This window comes from Oncorhynchus mykiss, chromosome 6, assembly GCF_013265735.2.
Source record: "Oncorhynchus mykiss isolate Arlee chromosome 6, USDA_OmykA_1.1, whole genome shotgun sequence".
NCBI lineage: Eukaryota > Metazoa > Chordata > Actinopteri > Salmoniformes > Salmonidae > Oncorhynchus > Oncorhynchus mykiss.
The window spans coordinates 68,807,192-68,831,759 of record NC_048570.1 but is presented as its reverse complement, the minus strand read 5'-3'; the positions used below and the strand labels follow the sequence as shown (position 1 = coordinate 68,831,759).

At 42.9% G+C, this 24,568-nt stretch overlaps 3 protein-coding genes across 3 annotated transcripts; 2 read left to right on the top strand and 1 right to left on the bottom strand.

Moving 5' to 3' along the window:
* The first annotated feature begins 2,003 nt into the window (after nucleotides 1-2,003).
* On the top strand, nucleotides 2,004-4,183 carry LOC110526450 (dynein assembly factor 1, axonemal). The gene is made up of 5 exons (XM_021607441.2): nucleotides 2,004-2,264; nucleotides 2,386-2,440; nucleotides 2,537-2,628; nucleotides 2,810-3,022; nucleotides 3,745-4,183. Exons 1-5 carry the CDS (start codon nucleotides 2,138-2,140, stop codon nucleotides 3,768-3,770), a joined length of 513 nt encoding a protein of 170 aa, XP_021463116.2. The 5' UTR covers nucleotides 2,004-2,137; the 3' UTR covers nucleotides 3,771-4,183.
* An 8,807-nt stretch (nucleotides 4,184-12,990) lies between these two features.
* On the bottom strand, nucleotides 12,991-14,821 carry LOC110526448 (THAP domain-containing protein 11-like). Its single transcript, XM_021607440.2, has one exon. It carries the CDS (start codon nucleotides 14,600-14,602, stop codon nucleotides 13,769-13,771), a length of 834 nt encoding a protein of 277 aa, XP_021463115.2. The 5' UTR covers nucleotides 14,603-14,821; the 3' UTR covers nucleotides 12,991-13,768.
* A 161-nt stretch (nucleotides 14,822-14,982) lies between these two features.
* LOC110526447 lies at nucleotides 14,983-21,437 on the top strand. The gene is made up of 13 exons (XM_036980839.1): nucleotides 14,983-15,036; nucleotides 15,464-15,567; nucleotides 15,748-15,877; nucleotides 16,720-16,873; nucleotides 17,037-17,130; nucleotides 17,248-17,384; nucleotides 17,592-17,723; nucleotides 18,424-18,484; nucleotides 18,580-18,731; nucleotides 18,956-19,672; nucleotides 19,856-20,645; nucleotides 20,862-20,966; nucleotides 21,075-21,437. The coding sequence occupies exons 6-11, from the start codon at nucleotides 17,279-17,281 to the stop codon at nucleotides 20,224-20,226; spliced, it is 1,539 nt and encodes a 512-aa protein (XP_036836734.1). The 5' UTR covers nucleotides 14,983-15,036; nucleotides 15,464-15,567; nucleotides 15,748-15,877; nucleotides 16,720-16,873; nucleotides 17,037-17,130; nucleotides 17,248-17,278; the 3' UTR covers nucleotides 20,227-20,645; nucleotides 20,862-20,966; nucleotides 21,075-21,437.
* The last annotated feature ends 3,131 nt before the right edge of the window (nucleotides 21,438-24,568 follow it).

The window sequence follows — 24,568 nt, the reverse complement described above, 5'->3', positions numbered from 1 at the left end:
TGGTTCGAGCCCGGGTAGGGGTGAGGAACGGACTAAAGTTATACTGTTACACATAGGCCTACTGTAAGAGTTAGTTCAAATAAGTGCATAGAATTAAACATAGATGTATAGGATCTCTGCCTTTTTGTGGTCGACAATACATGTATTATTCAGAATAGGCTACATTGATTACATACACGTTTTATTTTGGAATCGCTGTATGCTTGTGTAAATATTCATATTTTTAGCTCCGGGGAAAAATAGATTGAATGTCAGTCCTTTTGACCAATGAAAATGTTTAAGCGTAAAGACGGCTCGGATACAATGGTTTATATCAGAGCCATAGAGGGGGTTCGATTAATCACGCCCGGGACCGGACCCCCATGTAAACGTGTTTTGTGTCGGCTGGTCGTGAGCCAGGCGCCCCGTTCAAAGTCCATGGCGAATTCGGCTCCAAACAAAAGTGAATTAATTAAACCTCTAGTGACTCCCCATCCCGCATGAGGGAGCGTAATCATTGACTGACACTAATTAGCATAACGCAACGGACGTAAATATTCCTAGAAAATATTCCTATTCATGAAAATCACAAGTGAAATATATTGAGACACAGCTTAGCCTTTTGTTAATCATCCTGTCATCTCAGATTTTCAAAATATGCTTTACAGCCAAAGCTAGACAAGCATTGGTGTAAGTTTATCGATAGCCTAGCATAGCATTTTGTCCAGCTAGCAGCAGGTAACTTGGTCACGGAAATCAGAAAATAATCAAATTAAATAGTTTACCTTTGATGAGCTTCGGATGTTTTCACTCACGAGACTCCCAGTTACATAGCCAATGTTCCTTTTTTCCAAAAATATTATTTTTGTAGGCGAAATAGCTCCGTTTGTTCTTCACATTTGGCTGAGAAATCGCCCGGAAATTGTAGTCACGAAAACTCCGAAAAATATTCCAAATTAGCTCCATAATATCGACAGAAACATGGCAAACGTTGTTTATAATCAATCCTCAAGGTGTTTTTCAAATATCTATTGGAAAATATATCCACCGGGACAATTAGTTTTTCAGTAGGACCGATTGGAATAATGGCTACCTCTGTATTTTACACGAGAATCACTCTGGGAGCATCAGGTGACCACTTGCGCAATGTAGCCGCTTATGGGAATTCTTCAACATAAATGCATAAAACTACATCACAATGCTGTAGACACCTTGGGGAATACGGAGAAAAAGTAATCTGATTGATAGCCCATTCACTGCTCAATAGGGATGCATTGGAACGCAGAGCTTTCAAAACATGAGGCACTTCCGGATTGAATTTTTCTCAGGCGTTCGCCTGCAACATCAGTTCTGTTATACTCACAGACAATATTTTTACAGTTTTGGAAACTTTAGAGTGTTTTCTATCCTAAGCTGTCAATTATATGCATATTCTAGCATCTTGTCCTGACAAAATATCCCGTTTACTATAGGAACGTTATTTTTTCAAAAATGAAAATACTGTCCCCTAGTCACAAGGTTTTAAGCATGTGTCATAATTACTAGTATTCTGTGTTTTCCCATGCTAAAGCGATTGCTTTTTATTATAACGGTTTATCTGCCTTCCCAATAAAAAATAGTTAGAAAATTTGAACATTTATTTGATGAAAAAGATATGTTGTATGTTTCTGGACGGTGCACCATGCTGCATGGGTTGACAAAATGACGAGCGGCACAGATTACTGTTCGATTTGAGAAGCGTGCTGCTCCCCGATTTCGTCCGATGACATAACGGGCCATACCACGGTGCCCCGCGGTTTAGCGTCATCGAATCTGCACATTAATACTGACGAATTTCTTAGTTTTTAAAAATAATGTATTTCTTTTTAATTTATGTAATTCAAGGCTCATCTGTAAAAAAGACATTGGTCTCAGTATGACTCCCTGATAAAATAAAGTTTAAATTAAATATGACTCTGGCTTGCACAACCAATCTTGAGAGAATGGCGGTCGTCGTTTGATGTTTCACCGTTGCTATGGAAACACAAAGCTTTACCTGAAAAAAGCTGCCAGGGAGTTTATGACAAGTTATTACAACTGGCTAATACGTTAACACAAACTGTTAACTAAACAAGTAAATAGTGTATATAGAAGTAGTAATCACTTAAAACTATCGCCGATGCATCCTGAACCCCTCGAATCCGGTGAGGTGGAAGAAGAAAGTGGTGAGGAGTCCAGTATGACCCTGCAAGCTGGAGATGTTGACATCGCGTTCAGCAATATTTCTGCAACTTCCAGTAAACTAGGTTAGACAGTTCACTATAATTTAGCATAATAGTCAGCACATGGCAACATGTTAAATAATCGCATGAGTCTAGCCATGTCTAAAGTTATCCTCCTATCTCACTTGTGTGTCCTCACATACAGAAGTCGACAAACTCATACAAGCCCAACAACAAGAGGAAAAGGACTCGGGTCCAAGGTAATCTTAAAAACTAGGAATTGGCTGTCAGTAGTCTTCTAACATTATTGTTCGTTCTGTCTAGCATTCTAACTAGTGACGCTTTATGTTCCTCAGAATGACAAAGACATTTCTGAAGGACCACTGCAAGCAAAATAAACTCTACATGACACCTCGATTGAATGACACACTGTATTTGCACTTCAAAGGTGTGTCTGAAATTGTTGTTGTTTATGGAGGGGTTAGATATATATTGTTGCATGAATAATTTATAGAAATTAAAATCATACGCTTTGTGTGGTCTATATAGAATTGTAGGTGGAATACAACTGCACTGTTAGAGTTATTTTAGTATTCTTATGTTATTTATTTTATATTTTCCCCTCTTAGGCTTCTCCACCATGGAGGAGTACACAGGGCTGAAGTGTCTCTGGCTGGAGTGCAATGGACTGCAGCGCATCCAGAACCTGCAGGCCCAAACGGACCTACGCTGCCTCTTCCTCCACCAGAACCTCATACACAATCTGGAGAACTTAGAACCACTCAGCAAGCTCTGCACCCTCAATGTCTGCAACAACTACATACGCACCATCGAAAACATTGGTGAGTCTGTCCTCACTCTACGTACCGCACCTATCTCTCTCTGTGTGTGTGTGTGTGTGTGTGTGTGTGTGTGTGTGTGTGTGTGTGTGTGTGTGTGTGTGTGTGACTCCATCTATTTGATTTGTGAGTATTTTCCCAGCCTGCCTGCCTGATCTGGGCACCTTGCAGATAGCCCATAATAAGCTTATTATGGGCTATTTCGCAGCCATGGGTTTAAGCTTATTATGGGCTATCTGCAAGGTGCCCAGAACAGGCAGGCAGGCTGGGAAAATACTCACAAATCAAATAGATGGAGTCACACACACACACACACACACAGACATTGAGGGTGCAGAGCTTGCTGAGTGGGAGACGTGGAGCATCTGAGTCAGTGCCTCTCCCTCAGTGTACTGGACATGTCCCACAACCTGCTGGTTGACCCAGACATCCTCACTGTGCTGGAGAGAATGTCTGAACTGGTGAGAAGACATGCTCACAACAGGCTCACACAGATTAACAGTACTGTATGCAATAGAGATCATATAATCTTTATTCATTAGTATGCCCATGCGCATGACACACTGACTATAAAATGCAAATACTCTTGCTTCATGCTGATAATATACCCAAGCCTGTGTGTGTGTGTGTGTGTGTGTGTGTGTGTGTGTGTGTGTGTGTGTGTGTGTGTGTGTGTGTGTGTGTGTGTGTGTGTGATTACACCCTTGTTGTTCCCTCCTCCTCAGCGCGTGCTGAACCTGATGGGAAATGAAGTGATAAAGAAAATCCCATACTACAGGAAGACTATGATCATACATCTCAAACAGCTCACATACCTGGATGACCGACCTGTGTTCCCAAAGGACGGGTGCATTACCAATTTCGAACATTTATTTGATGAAAAAGATATGTTGTATGTTTCTGGACGGTGCACCATGAGAGTGGGACAGTGTGGACCACAGAGACCACATCTACTTCAGGTCCATGCTCATCTTCACTGTTCAGGGTCTGTGACAACACGTCAAACAAATCGCCCACCAATCACCTAGTAGCATTGGACCCAGAGGCGGGGGATGCCCCAGTGCTGGTGATATCAGAACCTCAGGGAGAACACAGACAGAGGCAGAGCCCTGAAGCCAGCAAACCAGGTTGTCTCATTGAGGAGCTGGACTAACCTTGCAGAAGGCTTTGAAAGCATTAACAACACTAGGTTTAGGTGTTCAATCTGGGAAAGCCTTGTTTTGCTGAAGACGGGTACAATGTAAACACAGAGAGCTGCTGTGGAGCTATTTCACAGCCATGGGTTTACACCCAACACATTTTCCGCTCAAAACAATGTTTTTTTTGTTAGTTTTTCGTAGCTGTTCTATTACTGGTTATACTTTATATTCTGTATTCTCAGGCTCAGTGTTCTGAATTAAGTGTTCATGAACTGCATTCAAATCCATTCCAAGATAATCCCAGGCAGATTATAGCCAGGGCTCATAAAATAAAACGTTATAAGTATGGGGAATTTGTCTCAGTGCTTGTTACACAAATACTTTAAATATACCACTAGGTGGCACTTAAGTACCAAATATGCAGTACACACTGGCTCATAATTTTTTTAACCTTTATTTAACTAGGCAAGTCAGTTAAGAACAAATTCTTATTTTCAATGACAGCCTAGGAACTGTGGGTAGAACGAGGGGCAGAACAACAGATTTGTACCTTGTCAGGTTGGGGGTTTGAACTTGCAACCTTCCGGTTACTAGTCCAACACTCTAACCACTAGGCTACCCGGCCGCCCCAATTACAGAAAATAAAACATAAAAAACAAGTTTAGAAAATACTGATGACGATGATCATCATGCATAAATGTGAATTAAAGAGTAGTTATTTTGTCAAAGTCTTTGCGTGTTTTAGCAGTAGTATTATTACAGACCTGCTAATGCAAAAACACATGGACTGTATCATTTAATCTACCTGGGACTGAGGGTGAGATTTCAAGGCTCCCTGAAAGAAAACATGGCCCGGTGCCCAGGTCAAATACTGGTCGCAGGGAGACTAGAGAATAGATTTTAGTAGATTGGGTCTTTAAATAAAGGTACCAAAAAGAGGATTAACAAAAAAATATATCCACCTGTCTCCTCATCTCTCTTGTCACAGCCACACGCATGCACAAATGGCATTGTCTACTGTTCTCTAAATCTTTGTTTCTGTTCATGACCATGTTCACATCATAATTCACCATCTCTTCATGTTTCCTCCTCCCTCTCCCCCTCCTCCCTCCCCTACTCTGACACATGGCTAGGATGTGCAGTGTGTCCTGGGCCGTCAGGGTGCATCGAGGGATGCTGGGCAGGAACAAAGACAGATTAGATTGATCTGCTCATGACCTTCTGTTATGAAAGGATTTAAGAGCAAAGATTACAAACACACACACACACACACATTGCACGTTACATACTACACCATACATATCCTTGTAAATATATTTTATTACAAATGAATGCATGAATTATCAAATCTAACTGTCTGGATTAATCAGCTGTGTGTATGTTTGAATTCACATCTTACAATTGAATGAAACAATGCATGCATCCCTTAAAGCAACTGCTCTGAGAAATCTGACATGAAACTATGAAAACAAACATGTATCTAAGGGAAGTGCAGCTTCTGATATCATTTTTACATTATGATGAATCATTACATAATAAGTCCACAGGCACACTGTTTGTGGTGGCTATTCCATGCCCAGTGCCCACACAGGCAATGCAAGAATCAATGACTGGGGAATATAGGGATTTAGTCAGGTGGTGGCTGAGTAAAATACATTTTACAGGTATAGCTCATATAAAAACACGAAAGTGTATACAGGTGTAGGGGTTCTGTAGGTCTGATATCTAATTTTACATTAATACTATTGGTCAACAACTCAGATTCTGAATCCAAACAACTCAAGATGTTATAAAAGGTCTTAGATTCGTTCTTTCTATTTTTTGTTCCTGTCTTTCTTTCTTACATGAGCTATGTGCCATGAATGAAGTCCATAACGCTTGAGTGTTTTCTTGCGTGTTTGTGTGTACATGTACATGCCTGTGTGTGTATGCGTGTTGGAGGAGGTATGCATTTTGGCGTAAGGATGTGTGCTTGCGTGTGTTTTGGAGTGAGGGGTTTTCCCAGGTGTGTGTTGGTTAATTTTATGCTCAGTCCAGTAAAACACAAGGCTCACAGAGAACCTATAGCAGTCTGAGGGAGGCCAGGGCTACATCCTGAGAAGGAGCAGTAGAGAGATGCATGCTGAGAGCAGAAGCGTGGTGTAGGCGGGTCCAAGGTGATGCGTGTACCCTTTTAGAGTTTCTTGATTGGTCTGGTCTGATGTTGGTGGGCTTAGGGAGGGTGGCACGGGCACTGTATTGGGTGCCAGTATGGTGCGGCTGGCACACATGTCATAGAGGTTTCCAGAAAACTGTGTCTTCCTAGACTCTTGCCTCAGAGACTCCCACACAGCCGCTGCGTCTCCAGGACAACCGGCAAGTGCCGCATTCGCACACACATGGAATGCATCCCATGATCTGTAAGGGGGCAAATATGACAACATGAGAGAGTGGTTTGTGAGGGAGTGTGTTTTTTGAAAGTATGTGAAAGGAATACTCCAAGGAAGTCTGAAGGTTGTGAATGAGGGATGTGGGACGTGTGTGTGTATACAAGTGTTGGAGCACATTACAGTCTGATTCTGTAGGAGTGACTTGGTCTGAAAATGAACACTTATGTTTGTAAGGAGATGGGAGAATATGCAAGGAGAAAAAGAGAGCTGGAGTGATTGATTAGGTGTCAAATTGGAGTGGGAGAGAGAGACTCACCTGCAGACTGTGTCAATGTCCTGTGTGCTCTGCTCTTTCTGTGTGTCACCCAGACTGTCCCCCAGAGTGAGGAGACACTGAGCAAAGCTCTTGTAGATGACGCCACAGGAGCTAGGGAGTGCAGCAGCCCAACACACAGGAGCCAGATCTGAGGGAGTGAAGAGTATGAATGTGAATTACAGTAGATACATAAGCTCTTTTGTCCACTGCTAATAATAGATTACTTTTAATTTGTTTATTTACGTCTGGGGTTTTAGCATCGGAGTAAGATAATTCATCATATGCCCCTCTCTCTGTGTGTGTGTGTGTGTGTGTGTGTGTGTGTGTGTGTGTGTGTGTAAACTACATGTACACACACATTGGTAAACAACCATATAATCACAAACACACACACACATTAGCCCTGAGGGAGGGTGGAGAAGGAAAATGAAGATGAGCATCACCACAGGGGGAAGGTTGGGGTGAATGCAACAAACTCAACAAATGAATCTCTTGCTCTGGTGTCCTAGCACAACATGCATTATGTCTCTCTCTCTCAACGTAACATTCTTATAGCCTTTAGTCAACTCCGTAGACTACAGGAGGTACCGCCCCTATCCTCAGCACTCAGTGGGATAGTATTCTCCAGCTGTCCCACAACTCCCTGAGAGACGACAGTGGGAGGCACACACACACATAAACACACACACTGCGCTGTTCAGAACAAGATAGAACATTAGGATAAGTGCTTCGTAAAACCTCTCTCCTTCATATCCGAATGGATTCAGAAAGAAATACATTTTCACCCATACAGTTGCTCTCCTCTCCTGACCAACTTACCATCACCCCATACCAAACCATCACTCCTGCTCTGCTACTTATGCCATCCCTTCAGTTTCAAATATTCTAACAAACAAGAGTTGAACAGAAAAAATATAGGAAACTAGTAAGAGCAGAGTGAGGTAAAAGCTGCCTTTTGAAGCATCAAACTGCGCTCACCACACTAAAGTAACATCACTACAACACACACAGAGACACACAGACATACAATACATAAATAGAAAAGGGGAAAGCATCCTTACAGAGGTAAAGAGCAACAGGCAGGAGGAAAGTCACGGTGCAGGCATGGGACCTCATACTCAACTGGCCCAACTGAGTCCAGTGGAGCCCCAGCACACAATTAATGGGCTCTGATCTGATGACGTTCACAGCAGTGTTATAATCCCGGACAGAATTTTGGTGTCTTCTCAGAGTGAGGTGTCCTGTCATTCATTTGTTGGATCATCAGAGCTCAAGAGTAGAGCAGAGCATACAGGCAGATCGTAGTGAGTGTTCACAGGATTAACAGAGCAAAGGGCCGACGTGCTGCATCCAGGGGATGTGTGTGTAGGGGAGGGGTGGAGGGCAAGCTGTGGAAAGCTTGGGGGCAACGGACCAGGGACGTCACATCATAGCACACTGGATTAGAGCATTCTCATTTCCAATCTCAGTATTAAGGGCATTTAGTGGAGGTAAAATAGCACACAGCACAAACTCACAATGCAGTGTGTCAATAGTTTGGTAGAGAGATAGAAGAGAAAGCGGAGCTCCTCAGAAATATGGGCTTTATATAAACTCAGCAAAAAAATAAACGTTCTCTCACTGTCAACTGAGTTTATTTTCAGCAAACTTAACATGTGCAAATATTTGTATGAACATAACAAGATTCAACAACTGAGCCATAAACTGAACAAGTTTCACAGACGTGACTAACAGAAGTGGAATAATGTGTCCCTGTCCGGAATAAACAGATAGCCGTCCTGACAGAATATTTCCTTAGCAAGATCATCGAATCAACAGTCCAGTTAGAGAGGGTGACAATGGAATTAGAAGTCTAGTAGAAAGGCCTTTTTAGTGTCCTAAGTTTTCATAACTGTGACCTTAATTGCCTACCGTCTGTAAGCTGTTAGTGTCTTAACGACCGTTCCACAGGTGCATGTTCATTAATTGTTTATGGTTTATTGAACAAGCATGAGAAACAGTGTTTAAACCCTTTACAATGAAGATCTGTGAAGTTATTTGGATTTTTACAAATTATCTTTGAAAGACAGGGTCCTGAAAAAGGGACGTTTCTTTTTTTGTTGAGTTTAGTTTGCAGAACAGTTTCTTACAAAAGAGGGGAAATACTCCCTAACACAGACCCATAAATTCCAGATGTTTGGAGTTACTATTTCTCAATTAATGGAATTTATTCTGGGTTTATTGAGATTACTCAGTAAATCTGTCCTATCCACCCCCACACACATATACTGTATACAGTGTATTTTCACAGTTTCTGCCTGTGTGGGACTATGTCTTGTTTTCTAGGACGGTAAGGTGGGCTGTGCTGGGTTAAATAATCCGATTTTTGGGAAGAAGCGGGCAGATGGATGAGATCCCAGTGAGGATTAGAGAATCTAGCCCACCTGGGAGAGACGAGCTCGGAATCACAGGATCCTCTGGGACACTCAGCTCCCAGTGTACAAGGGGGGGGGGGGGGGGGGGGGGGGGGGCAGGGTTCAGGCAACATTAGTTTACCCACACACAGATCATATATGGAGTTTCCCTCTGCCCACCATCTAATGACAGCCCTACCTGGTTGAGCCTTTGGATTATAGACAGTTACAGACAGTTTTAACAACCCACTTCCCACTGTATGCCCCCTGCTCCACCCTCCATGCCCCCCAGATGGCTGGCGCTGGGTGCATTAGTAGATAAGTCCTGTTTCACATCTGTAGACAGTCACACATGGGAGGAACGATATCTCAACAGTAATCTGCGGTTTAATACAACCATTAGCTTCTGAATAATCTGACTGCCTCTGGAGATACCTGCTATGCCCCTGTGTGTGTGTGTGTGTGTGTGTGTCCATCAGAATGACAACTGGAAGCAGGGATTGAGATTAGGTCCTATACACAATATCCCTGACCATCTGATTGCAGAATAAGGGTCTCAGCATGGCAGGAAGCTGAGAGCCACGATCGTCACACTGCTGTTTAATCTCCCACAGTTCAATGGATGGCATCTTCATATAGATTTGAGGGTCGGATTAGGTAGATTAAGAAATAGGTACACTATAGTCAGATAAAGCGTATGTGCTTTATCTCTATGGTTGTTCAGAGAATAGAGAATAACAATGGTTAACAATGAAAGGCAAGGACAGTAGAATATATAGCACCAGGGTACACACAGGCTAACAAAATCAACATGGGCAAACAAGGTTAAACAGGCTTAACATAACCAAAGGAAGAAATGTGCCACAAAAGCGAATGTAAATCCTTACAAATAGAGGCAAATCCACTTGGAACGATGCATGGCAGTGTGGTCACTTACACAAGTCACGCGATGACTACTGAGAGCTTTGGCATGGGATTGTTTGATAGAAGATTTCATGAATTGTTTGTTTTGTAAAAAATATATAATTCACAGACATTCACGTCAAAACACAGTGTTATACTTTAATCTTGTAATACTCTTTAATGACATAGGGTTTCCTCTTGAAAGTACCATGATAGGAGAGGCAGCGGAGTCATGCACATTGTTTTAGGGAATTTGATTCATATTATATAAGGCACTAAGGAAGAGACAGTGAAATGATTAGACATGAGTGGCTACGCTACGCAGATACTGTGTGGTGAAAGCGAGAGAGAGAGAGAGAGTGGGGGGAGAGCGAGAGAAATAGGGGATAGGGAAAGGGAGAGAGAGTTGTGTAAATTTGATTGACAGGCCTAGACTAAGTAATTACATAACTCTACTGGGACCTGGGGTAGAGAATAAATCCAGATTAGGATTAGGAACCCCCCTCTCTCCATTCATCTCTATCTCTCTCGCTCTCTCTCAGTCACACATATAATTCCTGTACCCATGTCAGCTGAAAAGGTACATTCTTTCGGTGGCAAACATATGACAAATGTACATATATACACAAACTGCATAGTGAGTCATCCAGTTTACACACATCATTGATCTTTAAACTCCAAAATAACTAGCAATGCAATGTACACAGAATACTCACACAGACACAATTTACACACTGTCTAACAAACATACACACCTACAGGTTAACTACCCTGGGAAACAGCTCTGAGCTTTCATGTGAGGAATTAGCCCTCTGACAAACCCTTTGCTAACCAGCAGTGGAGCCTCAGAGTGGTGTGGTCAGAAGACTGAGGGTGCATATCAATACTCTTACTTGGCCTCCTCGTCTCCTTTCCTTAATCTACACTGTTATAATTTGACATCCCTCATAGTGCTTTTGACTGTCCAGTGCTTTTTAATCCATACAAATGAAGGAGGTTTCCATTAAACCTTTTTATGCTAGTAAAGTACATGTAGGATAAAACATTTCATGACGAGCCAGATGAAAACATTCCAAATGTTGACAAAACTCAATACGCTAAACATAATGGGATCTTTTTGTGTCGGTAAAATGAATTATGCGAGATATGTCGATGGAAACGCTTTTATGCGCGAATATTGATACAATAACGCGATGACGTGTAGTCCTCAAACTACGATTTGGGAAACCATGCAGTTTATTAGACTACAGATTAAATCAATTATGATGAATTTCACAGGGTGGTGAAAGTGCAAGGTGATGAGCTTGCTGCTCCTTTCCAATAAATATCGAGGGTCTTGTTATGGTGACATGATCATCGATGTTTGGCTGCCATTTGACAAATAAAAATAATCTCGCTCTTTCGTCCATAATAATAATCTCACTATGTAGGCTATACGTGAGCTCTAGCCAACACCGCTAAAGCGCACGTTCCAAGAGTGTGCACACTCATTATATAACGCAACATAGTTTGTGATAAAACCATCATTTTAGTTGAAAATGCGGTGGAAACCTACTTAACTTCTCTTTTTTATTTGAATACCACAAAGGGTATTTTTACGTGTATTACGTCATCACGCACGGCCTTTTATCAGCGACAAATTAATTTGATGGAAACATCTATCGTGGGAAAATGCGCGTTTTGTTTTTATGGGTATTTTAGAATATTCGCATGAAAATGTGTCGCCACGCCCCCTACCTTGCAATGCTAATCACATCTCGCTCTTTGAAAAAAAAAGGTTCTTATCCTTTATTTAACTATGATAAATTGATTTGAATGACTGTTTGCTAAAGACAAGTCACTCACTAATAGATAGAATCTACAACAAAATAATACAATAGAAAGTAGCAAAGATTCTTATAAATTACAGTTTACTGATGCTAAGGACAGGGGTAAGAATGCATAAGGTCCCATATAACAGAGGAAGGTAAGATAGTGGACCATGATCCGCCAAGGGAGAAAGATAGAGAAAAGGTGATCTATAGGGATGCACACTTGACAGACAGAATGGGGGGGAAAGTCCAGTGACATTGATGTCCAAGCTGTAGTGTAGTGCCATCTACAGTCTCTGTATAGTGCAGCAGGTCTGGTGAGAGGATTCAAACTTAATTTTGAAAATGAACTCCCCATACCAGATATTCTTTAATGTGAGCTAGTCATTTAATTTGATTTATTAGGATCCCCATTAGTAGACGCCAATGGCGACAGCTAGTCTTACTGAAAAACGCTTAACGAAAAATACATTACAGACAAATGACTTTACAATTTACAGTTAAAAACATTAACATGTAATGTGTGTATGTGTGTATCTATCAGTTACACATGAATGTCAGTACAAACACACAACAAGTAGGTCACATGGGAGATAGGCATTGTGCCATCAGGTGTTGCTTTATTTGTTTTTTGAAAACAGGTTTGATGTTCACTTGCGCTATATAAGATGGAAGGGATTTCCATGCACTCATGGCTCTGTATAATGCTGTACATTTACTTGAATTTGTTCTGGACCTGGGGACTGTGACCCTTAATGGCATGTCTGGGGGGGGGGGGGGGGGGGGGGGGTGCCAGTGCTGTGTGTAAGTTGACTATGAAAATATTAGGAATGTCCAACACATTTCTTATAATCAAGATAAGATTAAGTCATGATTCTAGATCCCTTTGATGTTCACGGTAAGTGAATTTCTCTAAGAGAAAGTCTGTTTCAATTGAAAAGGGGAATAGAAATGATAGACATCAACTTCATGATTTGATCACTGCACCAAGAATAACATTCATGCATCAATTTAAACAGATAAAGAAACAACTCAGGATATATTATTTCAAAATTAAATTTACTTCAAATGGTTATGGTTTAAGTTTCAGAACAGTCATTGCTGTCAGGTCAAAGTTCAACAGTCAGAGGTTAACATAATATCCATATGTGAGTGGCAACTACAGATACTGTATCAAACTATTTGGGAGAAGGTTGAGACACACAGTCACAGTGAACCTTTAGGTGGTGTAAAAGCCTTGCAACCAGAGAGCCATGGATCAAGACAGGTCTCGTGGAAATAGGCACCTCATAAGCACACATACTTTTATAATACCCAACACATCTTCCCACAGCTAGAGTCACAAAGCAACCTTGTATGGAGGATGGCCTCTGAGCTGAAAAGCTGGTGTTTAATATACTGCAATGAGAATTCAACTGCAGATACTGACATACAAACAGCTCAACAACCAGAAAAAATGGCCTAATAATTCCCCCAAAAAGTAGGCTACAGAGTTGCAGCCATGCAATCCACAAGAATGCATTGGCCAATGTTTTTACACTGCCCTAAAAGGCTGCTTGCACTTAGCAAACACACGGGTGGACTAAATTGGGCAATGTTTTATAGGCAACTATGGGATTATTACTATCAACTAGCTAGCCAAAAAAATAGCATGAGTAGACCAAAAATTTGCTATCTCTTCTATTGAAAATAAATTGTCATCGCTTTCGTAAAAAAAGAGGGTTTGCTCTGCTCTCCATGAAGGACCCCCTTCATCTCACGTTAAAGTCTTAGGTCGCGACGGTCTTTAGCTATCCATCCTTTGGGTGGGAATGATGGTCACATTTTCTTTACCGCTGCTCCTGCGGAGAGCAAACGGTCCCGCTCTCGCACCTCCTCCTGTAGCTTGGCCTCGTTTACGCGCAGCTGGCGGATGGTTGCCTTCATCTCCTTCATCTTCACTTCCATGAGTGCGATGATGTCCCGCTGCTCGTTCAGCTTCCGAAGTAGTTCGGCCGAGGTGGTCCCGGTGGTCAGCGAGTACGCGTGGTCCAGCGGGTTGCTGACAACGCTGTAGTACTGCACAGTCTGCTGCTGGGCAGCGGCCGCGGCGTCAGCAGGGGGATCGTCGCCCCCAGCCAGGTCAGTGGAGCTGGAGACGACTGCAGTAAAACAGGACCCGTCACCCTGCGCGGCTGGATTTACAGGTCCGAGGTATTCGCCGTCTGGGCCGATCTGCACCACGAAAGGGCCATCAGTAGCAGCTGTGTCGGTGACTGCATCGCTCTGAGCGGTCTCAGCGGCACCTGGGGCTGTCGAAACAACGTTTGTGATGACAATACTACCTGGACTGGGGGCTGTAACAGGAGCCGCCGCAGACGCTTTCCTGTTCCTGCCCCTTCGATTCTTGCGTTCATTCACTCCTCTCAGCGGGAAGAGCGTCGGTACTCGAACTGTATAGGTCTTTCTGCCACCGGGAAAGTGTACGCTACAGACGCGGTGTCCAGTAGTGGGTTGGAAGGTACTAAAACAGCCGCTCACCCCGGCCCGGGAGATGTTCTTGAGCCAAATTTCCCTTTGCGTGGTATCCTTTGGAAATGTGTAGAACCGCAGCTCTCTGTCCCGATGAGAGTTGTTGTAGCAGCCAGGGACACAGCAGGTGAATCCAGGCATATTTATTCCAATGAAAATCTGATAAACTTGTTATTCTATTGAAGTTTTATCTAATTTATTTTTGTTTCGTTCTTCCTCGCGTTATTATCAAGCCCATCGGCCTCGAAGCGGAACTACACGTCCCACAATGCTTACAACTTCCTGTTTTGTGTCCTAAGCAGGCAGCCCCAAAAAGATGACATTTTGTTTAGAGTTGTGCACAATTAATATAGATTTAGACGTATTTGTGTATAATATCTCATAAGTGTATTATGTTGATAGATGTTTAACTATTGTATCCATTATTACTGTTTTCCAAGCAATCGTGTATCAGAACTAAGAACTTAAATAAACTACAAGTCCCATAAGGAATCCCGAATAGCTTTTCTGCTTCCCCAAATTCTCATCTCGCGAGTTTTCACTTACATTTTAAACGCGGGAGCCATCCGCTAAAGGTAAACAGTAGCTAGCAAGTTTTTTTTTATTGTATATATAATTTTTCATAGTATCCTAGCAAGCTTAGGATACTATCATAAAATAGCACATCAAAATGTTGTTTTTCCACATAGAGGCGACACGAATCTAACGTATCGTGAACACGACTCGGCAGAATTCCTTGATTGTGTCAGTCAGTATGATACATTTAACTTTAGCTTAGTTTGGATAGCTAGCTAGGTTAACCTGTTACGTTAGCGTAGTTAACTCTAACGCGTTAGTTGCCCCACTTACTTACTTTCAGAAGTAGTAAGTTATGTGTTTATTTGCATTAACGTTAGCTAGCAAGTACTAAGCCGGTAGTGAGCTAGCTAACTAATTGAAACTGACAGCATGTCAATTATTTCCAGAATATCGGTAAGACGTTAACTTCTTCTGTTTCGACAGACTGAACGTTATGCCATAGATTCTGTAGACGATGACCTGTCTGCTCGAATTCTCCTGCAAAATGTAATTCAAACGGAGTCCTCCAGGTCCCCAATTACCCGCAGGTAAATCAACACTGTCGAAAAGTGTCACCCACATTACCTACTACTATCGATCAACTAAACTTGCTTTGGCTAGCGGTTGTCTACTGTTAGGTTGACAGGCCTTCTCTTGTCAACTGTGATATCTCCAGATAAATGTTAACATTTTAATGGAATAAGCCATGTGTGTTATGTCCTCTCTAGTGCCTCCCAGGCTCAGTTCCAGTCCCCTGGGTCCAGAGTCAGACATAGTATCAGACTAAGGAGGAGTGATGTTGGGGCCCTTACCCCACAGGAGTCCCTCAAACAGAGCATCAAAAATAAGCTTTGTGAGGTCAGGTTAAGCTGGGTGTACACTGATTTTGGCCCCAATTTTAGCTGTCCCAGACAAGGTTTTGAGATCGGAGACAAAATCCCCATGTCCTTGCCTACTCTGGGTGAGCGGCCATCAGCTACGCTTGTTTAATGTGAGCGGGTCAGAGATGTAATCAGAGGGCTACCGATCCTGTCTTTGAGCAGTCCCAGACATCCCAATATTTTTAAAGGTGTTTGATTTTATCTGCACAAAATCTGCAATGCTGTTGTAGTGTGACATGTGTAATGACAAGATTTGAGAACGGTGATCAGCAATAGCCAGTGAGATGATGACTTTGTATCACATCACCCAGAATGTGTACTCTCGAGCAGGAGCGATGATTACTACTAGTATGTGTTTGTACTTGCCAAAGTGTCAAATCGTTACAGCTCTGACAAGCTCTTTACACACAATGTATTTCAATTAAAAATGTATTGGCTAGATATTTCAACTCTGTATGGCAAGCATGAATGTCTGACTGATAATGTTTGAGGCTGCTTTGAGCCACAGCTCGTTCTAGCTATGAAATCACATCTTTGTCAAGACCGCATGGTATAGAGAATCCTCAAGACCAAGTGAAGAATGTTTTCGTGCGTGACCTCCCCTTGTTTGTTTGCGCAGCACTATGTTGGTAAGACAACTACAGGAAAGACGGTCATTTAATGTGAGAGGCTCAGGGATGTTAGGATTTTAAAGTTGTGTAGTGTCCGCCCGGCATTACTTTGAAGATCTGTCTTTCTGTCCGTTTGTCTGTTGGGCAGAGGAACTGTTTTAAACAAGGCTTGTGTTGAGTTCATCAGCATTTTTGTATTTTCTCTTAGAGCACTTCCAGGTCTTCCCTGCCAGAGCCACCCAGTAAGAGGTGGGCTGTATCAGAGGGAGTCGGGAAGATAAATACGCCTGCACCAGCCACAGCCTCACTTCTCTATGACGATGACATCACACCTAGATATATACTGCAGATCCTGCAGACAGGTGAGTGTTGTCATATCACAGTGAGAGTGTGTGGGTCAGAGTTTTAATTATTGACTAGCGGTAAGATGTATGTTTTATTATATGCTCATCATGGGCACATTATGGCCCGTTGTTCAGTGATCTTTGTTTTTGTTTCTCTTCTGTCTCCTCTCTGATTGGTCAGAGTCGGAGACATCCCTTCTGGTTCAGGACCGGCCAGTCCGGAAGGAGCCAGAGCTTCCCTCCACAAACTCCAGTCTTCACAGCAACCGCCCAAGGTATGCTGACAGACAAGGACGATATCCTCAGAGGTGCACTCAGGACACACAGCCCTCTGCATTATTGGTGTGGTGATGTTTGTGCGTTCACACCTTGTTTTTGTTTGTGCCTCCTAGTACAGGGCTGTCTGAGTTGGATCTCCCTGACATGACCACCACAGTAAACCTGTCAAATACTGTGAAGGGACTAAGCAGGAAGCGACCATGTCGGAGTCTCAACATAACAGCATTCAACAGGCAGCTTGAACATGAAGGTAAGGTCATGTTCGGCACTGTACAGTGTGTGCGCATGGTTAAGTTTGTGTGACATCTATAACTGGAGCATGTTCTGAACATGCTACGGGGTGTGATTAAACATACTGGTTATCTGCTCTATATGAGAAGAGATTTTCTCTTCCTCTCATTTTGACCCACTGACAATCCCACTTTTCATAGGTTCAAGTTTAAATTAAATTGTACAGGGCTGTCTGAGTTGGATCTCCCTGACATGACCACCACAGTAAACCTGTCAAATACGGTGAAGGGACTAAGCAGGAAGCGACCATGTCGGAGTCTCAACATAACAGCATTCAACAGGCAGCTTGAACATGAAGGTAAGGTCATGGTCGGCACTGTACAGTGTGTGCGCATGGTTAAGTTTGTGTGACATCTATAACTGGAGCATGTTCTGAACATGCTACGGGGTGTGATTAAACATACTGGTTATCTGCTCTATATGAGAAGAGATTTTCTCTTCCTCTCATTTTGACCCACTGACAATCCCACTTTTCATGGGTTCAAGTTTAAATTAAATTGTATTTTTCGGCAAATACAATGGGTGTAGACGTTTCCATTAAATGTTTGCTTACGAGACCTTCCCAACGATGCAGAGTTAAAAAATAATAATACAAATAGTAACACAAGGAATAAAATACACAAGAATGGAGCTATATACAGGGAGTACCAGTACCAGATCAATGTGCAGGAGTATGAGGTATTTGAAGTAGATACTGTATGTACACGTAGGCAGGATAAGTGACTAGGCATCATAATAGATAAGAGTAACATGTGTGTGGGTTTTATGTGAGAGTGTGTGTCTGTATTTAGTATTGTGAGTGCATAAAGTCAGTGCAAGAAAGGATCAATGCAGATAATTAATGGTTACATGGACTAACTATTTAGTTGTCTTATGGATATTTAGCAGTATAATGACTTGGGGGTAGAAGCCGTCTCGGAGCCTGTTGGTTAGGAGTCTGATGATGGATGTATTCACTTCCTGATATAATTTTATGTTTGTGGATTCCTTGTTTGCAGATGGAGAAGGTGGCAGTGCAACAGAAAAAGACCTCTCATCCCTGTCTTCTGCCTCTCCAAGGTAAAGAGCTGCAAATTGGAAAAACTTCTGCTCTCATTGAATTTCAGTAGTGAATGTCAGAAATGTAAATGAGGCTGTTTTCTCATATTTTCTAGCTCTATCACCTTCTCTCTGAAAACATCCTTTGTGGACATTCGGACTGAGAAAAGGAGATTTCAAAGGAAGGTAGCAAATGGTAAAAATATTTGCCTTGAGGAGTTTGACGAGGCCCTACGGAATCGACAGGCGGCAATGGGTGGAGACCCTGGTAAGCGCTTTCCTCTGTATCCTATATAATTTCTTCCCCCTTATATCTGCTTGTCTTTTGTTCGGTGTATTATATTGTATGATATGCACTTAAATGATTGGGAACAATATGAGATTAAGACTCTTATTTAAGACTACATTTTGTGTGAAGAGTCAAACTTAAACCTAGTACTTCCACCTCTTTTTTTCTCTTTCCACGCCCACCTCCCTCTCCCTGTTTGTCAGAGCTGAGTGTTAGGGAGGATCAGCAGGGTCTCAGTGAGACCGTTCGTTCTGAGGGGTTCACCTTGGGACTGAGTGACCTCACCGCTCCTGACATCACCCATGACATCATCACCAGCAAAACAGAGCTCTATGCCCCACCTGATGACACAGCAACAACCTTCACTATCGCCAGCCAGGACAAAGACACCATCATAGGCACACAGATCCAGCGAGAAATGGGAGGAATGAAGGATGAGGAGGAGAAAGATATGGAGGTGGTAGGGGAACAAAAGGAGTACAAGATGGAAATAGACAACAAAGATGGAGAGGATTTGGCTGTTGATGCTGGGCAGAGAGAGGCCTTGGTGAGACAGGAGGAGTCCAAATCACAGACCGAAGAGGTAGCTGACTCCCGGACAGGAGAAGATGAGGAGCTGGCTAAATCTCAAACAGAAGGAGAGGTAGCCGAGTCTCTGACAGAAGGAGAGGTAGCCGAGTCTCCGACAGAAGGAGAGGAGGAGGAGATGACTGAATCTCAGACAGAAGATGTAGCAGATGAAGGGAGACAGGTAGTGGAAAAAGGCTTGACATCACAGAGTTTAGTACACAACGCGATGCGCATCAGTCGGAGAGCTTATTGCTCAGAGGGTGGTGTCAAGGTTGCTGGAGTGATGGAAGGAGGGAGGGGCTACAAGAGCATGGGAGCAGAGCTCCATCCTACAGAGACTGTTGAGTCAGGTTGGTAATGAGAGCATAATGAAATATGTGACATTGGCTGATGTGGACAGTATTCGTCTTGGCTCAAATACTGCTTGTCAACAGTTTGAAAAAATAATCTTAGTGGGTCTATTCTATTTTCTATTGTATTTAATTTAATATTTGTGAGACTGTTTTATTGATGTCTTTGTGTGTGTTTTGTAGGGTGTGCAGGCAGAAGGTCAGAGGGGGACACTGCTGGTGAGTGGCACAGCGGGCCGGAGGTGGGAGCTAGGGAGAGCGCCCACACCCGCACAGTAACCCTTGGCAGCGCCCCTCCCTCCCCATTGCCCCAGGAAGATGAGCTGGAAGGTTTGAGTAGAACAGGCACCAGCCTTGGAAACGCAGGTGTTTTCATGGACAGCTCTGTAGGAAAGAAGGGGTTAGACATCACAACATATACGCAAGCGCACACACACCTGAATACAGATTTTGTGGATCTAACCTTCACTCTGGATACCATCACCCTCTTCCACATCATCCCAGTCCTCCTCATGGTCAGCTGGGCTCTGGGCAGTGATGGGGTGCAGGGATGAAATGCTACTATGAGGGGCATTGTTCTCAGGTTCAAAGGTCATCTCTAAAGGAGGCATGGAGTTCTCCTATTCTCCTATAGGCATGGAGTTCTCCTATTGACCCCCTGGCCACACCCACTATTCTCAAAGACCTTCAACCAAGGCAAGTCACACACAAACACATGCAATCATTTTAGTAGTAGTATTGTGTGCTAGTTTGTGTGCAAGCTTGTGACCTAATCTGTTGTCTTTTGAGGCCTCAGTGTTTCGGCTGGTGCTGCAGCTGCGCTGAAGCCCAAAGCGGTGATGAATGCATTTGGAAAGTGGACTGGATAGGCCAAAAAGGATCCTGGTCTCTCTAAGAACTACATCATGAGCGTGTTCAAACACTTTGCCAAGACCAAGGTGTCTACAGATGTCTACCCTGTCCTAAAGGAGATGTAAGAATCTACAGCCATCTTAGGGAAAAGTGCTTGTTCATTAACCTGCACATTAAGTGATTTAGTGATGTACCGATCTGTTTAAAGACAGGAAAACATCAGAATACAACTGTTATTTTATCGTTGATGTTAAATTATTTGTATTAGTGACAATAGAGGACTTACTTAATGATAATGTATTGATGGATGAATGCATGTGTAACATTTACTTGCCAGAATGGAGCTCTACTTTGACCGACTAGCTGATGACTTTGAGATGTTTGCTGCTCACGCCAAGAGGAAGACCATTGAGGTAGAGGATGTAGAGCTGCTGATGCGGAGGTTTGTTTATAGCTGTGGTTCGTCAGGTGTTTAAGTGTACAGTATGTACTATAATCTCCTTGTCGTGTGTGTGCATTCGTCTTTCTCTACCTCTGTTTTTCTCTCCAGACAGGGGTTTGTGACTGACAGCATGCCAGTCAATGTGTTGATTGAGAAATATCTCCCAATGGAATCCCGGATGCTCCTCATTCCTGTGGCAACAAGTGGTAACTACGTCATTCCCAAACCGAGGAGAAAATGACCAGCCTATACTGAAAATGATTGGCTCAAATCATAATGTGGGCTGATGTTGTATATTTGATTGAATATCTATTAACAGCTGTTAATTTATTATTTATAGACACTCATTCAAACACAGCCAGGACAAGACCATGTAACCTGGTGTAAATGTGTTTTTGTATGAATATGGCTTCGTCTTTTGTTTTGTTTATATTTGTCAAATATTACTGCAATAAAATGTATTTGATTTAATCAGTAGTCTGGTCTGGCATTTGTTAGGGCCTTTGGATGACAAAGGAGACCCTGAGGTTAGGAGTGCCTTTGCTTCCATCAGAGAATCCTGAAAGACAACCAATACAACAAGCACTATAGTTTGTAGACACTAATCTAATGCCCTCTGTCCTCATGCTGCCCTCAGTTTTCACGATCGACCCAGCTAATCACAGTACAGTCAGAATAAAAAAGCAATCATTCAAACTTTCGCATTCGTTACTTTGGGATGTGATCATTAGGCAGATGTTTCAAAACGTTTTGCAACAAACCGTTTTACTCCAAACAGAAAATGCAAACGACCGTTTCTATTGGACAAATTCAGTTAGGCCCATTTTCGTTCGCCTTGATTGCTTGATCGTTCTTGGCTAACGGTCAGCTTTCAAACAATATGCTTCGAACACACTGATTGTGATATTGCGTTTAGGTACACCAGAAGTTCATTAATTTCCAATGGATCGATGCGTTTGCCTTGCAGCATTGCGTTGCAGAGGCATATGTAGTACGTTGTGGTAAATCGAATGTATGCATCAAATTGTATGCGTAGACTTGACAGAAAGTAGTAGAATGTTGAATTTTTGTTGCACACAAATCCAGTAAAAAGAATGTGGGATTCCATAATTGTACATATTTTATTCATTTGCCAAGTAGCATACATATTTATTCGATGACATCTAAAAATTGTGCGAGCCTATAATATAATTTCCCTCAAATGCAGTTTTGGAGCGAAATGCAATAATAGTCAAGATAGCAGAGAGTAGGCTCTTTCAACAATGAGACCAAACGGTGATGAAGGTGGTCTTGATCGCGCTGTTGGGCGGGTGTAAGGGACCAGCCCTGCCGAAAGCGTGGGTCTAGAGATGGTTGAAGTCCCGAAAGCATGGAGAGGAGTTCCACCGTCTCATTCAAGATCTTCAACTGTTTGGAGAAGAATTTCGAAGTTACTTTCGTCTGGACCGAAGCCAGTTCGATCACCTGCTCCAGATGGTTGGAGCCAGGATCGCCCGGATGGATACCAACTACCGGGAGTCCATCAGCCCAGTTAAACGCCTGGCGATTTGTCTCCGGTAAGCTACATTTGAGTACATGTTTAAAGCCTTTGATACCGTAATTGATTTATATTAGATATATTTTATGTGAAACGTAGCTAGCTAAAGGGCTCTAGTTAATAGCCCATATGTAACATTTACTTTCACAGCATGTTCATTAGGACTGTAACTTTTCCCAAAGTTGGTTTAAAATCATTTTTTAATGATGCAATGTTACCAAATGAAAATAAAGTTGGGGTGCCTTCTGCCCTGATGAAGGTGGGCTAGTCTTCTCCAGGACCCCTTGTTGTTCAAGACAGTAATTCATTAAATTCTTATTGGAATTACTTACACTCTTAGAAAAAAGGGTTCCAAAAGTGTCGTCCTGCTTTCCCCATAGGATAATCCTCTTTAGTTCCAGGTAGAACCCTTTGGGGAAAATGTTATAGATGGAACCAAAAAGTTTCTTCAAAGGGTTCTCCTATGGGGACAACCGGAGAACCCTTTTAGGTTCTAGATAGCACCTTTTTTTTCTCTAAGAGTAGAGTTGGTCTGGGCTACAGTTTGATACAGCCATAGACTGAATTGTACTGCTCCAAGGCATTTTTAATGATGGTTGATGACTATTACAATATAATTAGTAGAGCATAATAAACTAATGAGTAGGTAGAATATTTGGGTGGAATTTCAAGTTACACACAATATTGAGAATTATATTTCAGATTCTTAACGACAGGGGATTCCTACAGGACCATCGGCTTCAGCTTCGGAGTTGGACGGTCCACGGTGGCAGGCATTGTCCCCTCTGTGGCACAAGCCATTTGGGACTGTCTGGTTGGTGAATACATGCCTGTCCCTAAGGAGGAAGACTGGAGGGCCATTGCTACCGAGTTCCTGTAGAGGTGGAATTTCCCCAACTGTCTTGGCTCCATTGCTGGGAAACATGTAGTCACCCAGCCTCCACCGACCTTGGGGTCGCAATTCTACAACAAGGGTACATATTCAGTTGTACTCTTGGCTGTTGTAGATGCCATCTACTGTTTCCGTGTCGTCAATGTTGGTGCTTAAGGCAAGGGAAGTGATGGTGGGACTCTGCCTTCGGCCAGGCACTTCAGGATGGCACCCTGGAGATTCCACCACTTGCATCACTCCCTGGGGCTGAAGACCTGGGACCCGGTCCCCACGTCTTCGTCGAGGCTTCCCTTGAGACCCAACCTCATGCGCTGGACGCCAGCTGCCATTGCCAAAGTCTGCAAGGATCTTTAACAAATGACTATCTAGGTAAAGGTTAGTTGTTGAATGCGCCTTTGGGATTCTGGCAGCCTGGTGGAGAATGTATCGGCGAGTGCTTGGTCTCAGCCCCTCAAATGTTGATGCCTGCGTAAAGACCACGTGTGTTCTCCACAACTACATGCGGAGGTCATTCCAGGAGCCGCTCCGGGTGGAGACGGGCACGCCAAATGGTCACCTACCTGATGTCACCAGGACATGTGCCAACACCCCCCCCAGACAGGCACTCCAGGTGAGGGAGAAGCTGACCACCTACTTCATCACCAGCAGGTGAAGTCCCATGACAATATGCCGGAGTGAAACAGCTCTTTGAAGAGCCCCCTAACACCAAGGTTATTTTAAGAACCATCCACCGCTGTCCATAAAATTGCATTTTTGCCCAGATTACTTCAAGTCTCATTGTTTCTCTTCATTTGGAAGTTATATTTAAGTGAAATTTGGGAGTAAAGACCACACCTTAACCCCTTCCCTCTCCCATTAACATCAGTATTATACACACCTGGCAAGTACAGGAAAGAACATGACAGGTATGTGTTGTAAAAATGTTACAAAAAATAAAAACTATTGAAAGAGTTGTGTGTGTGTGCATGTAAAAATAAAGGCTACACAATTGTTGTAAGAGAACAAAAAGAGCATGTATTTTTGGCATAGCTGCAGACAGATACAGGGACTCCTCAAAGCCTAGACCTAGTAAGGAACTTCAGACATGGCCATAAAGAGAGAAAGGGCAGGGCACTGGAGATCTGAGGGACAGAGAAGAGTGGTGTGTGTCTGAAAAATGTGTCGCCACAATAT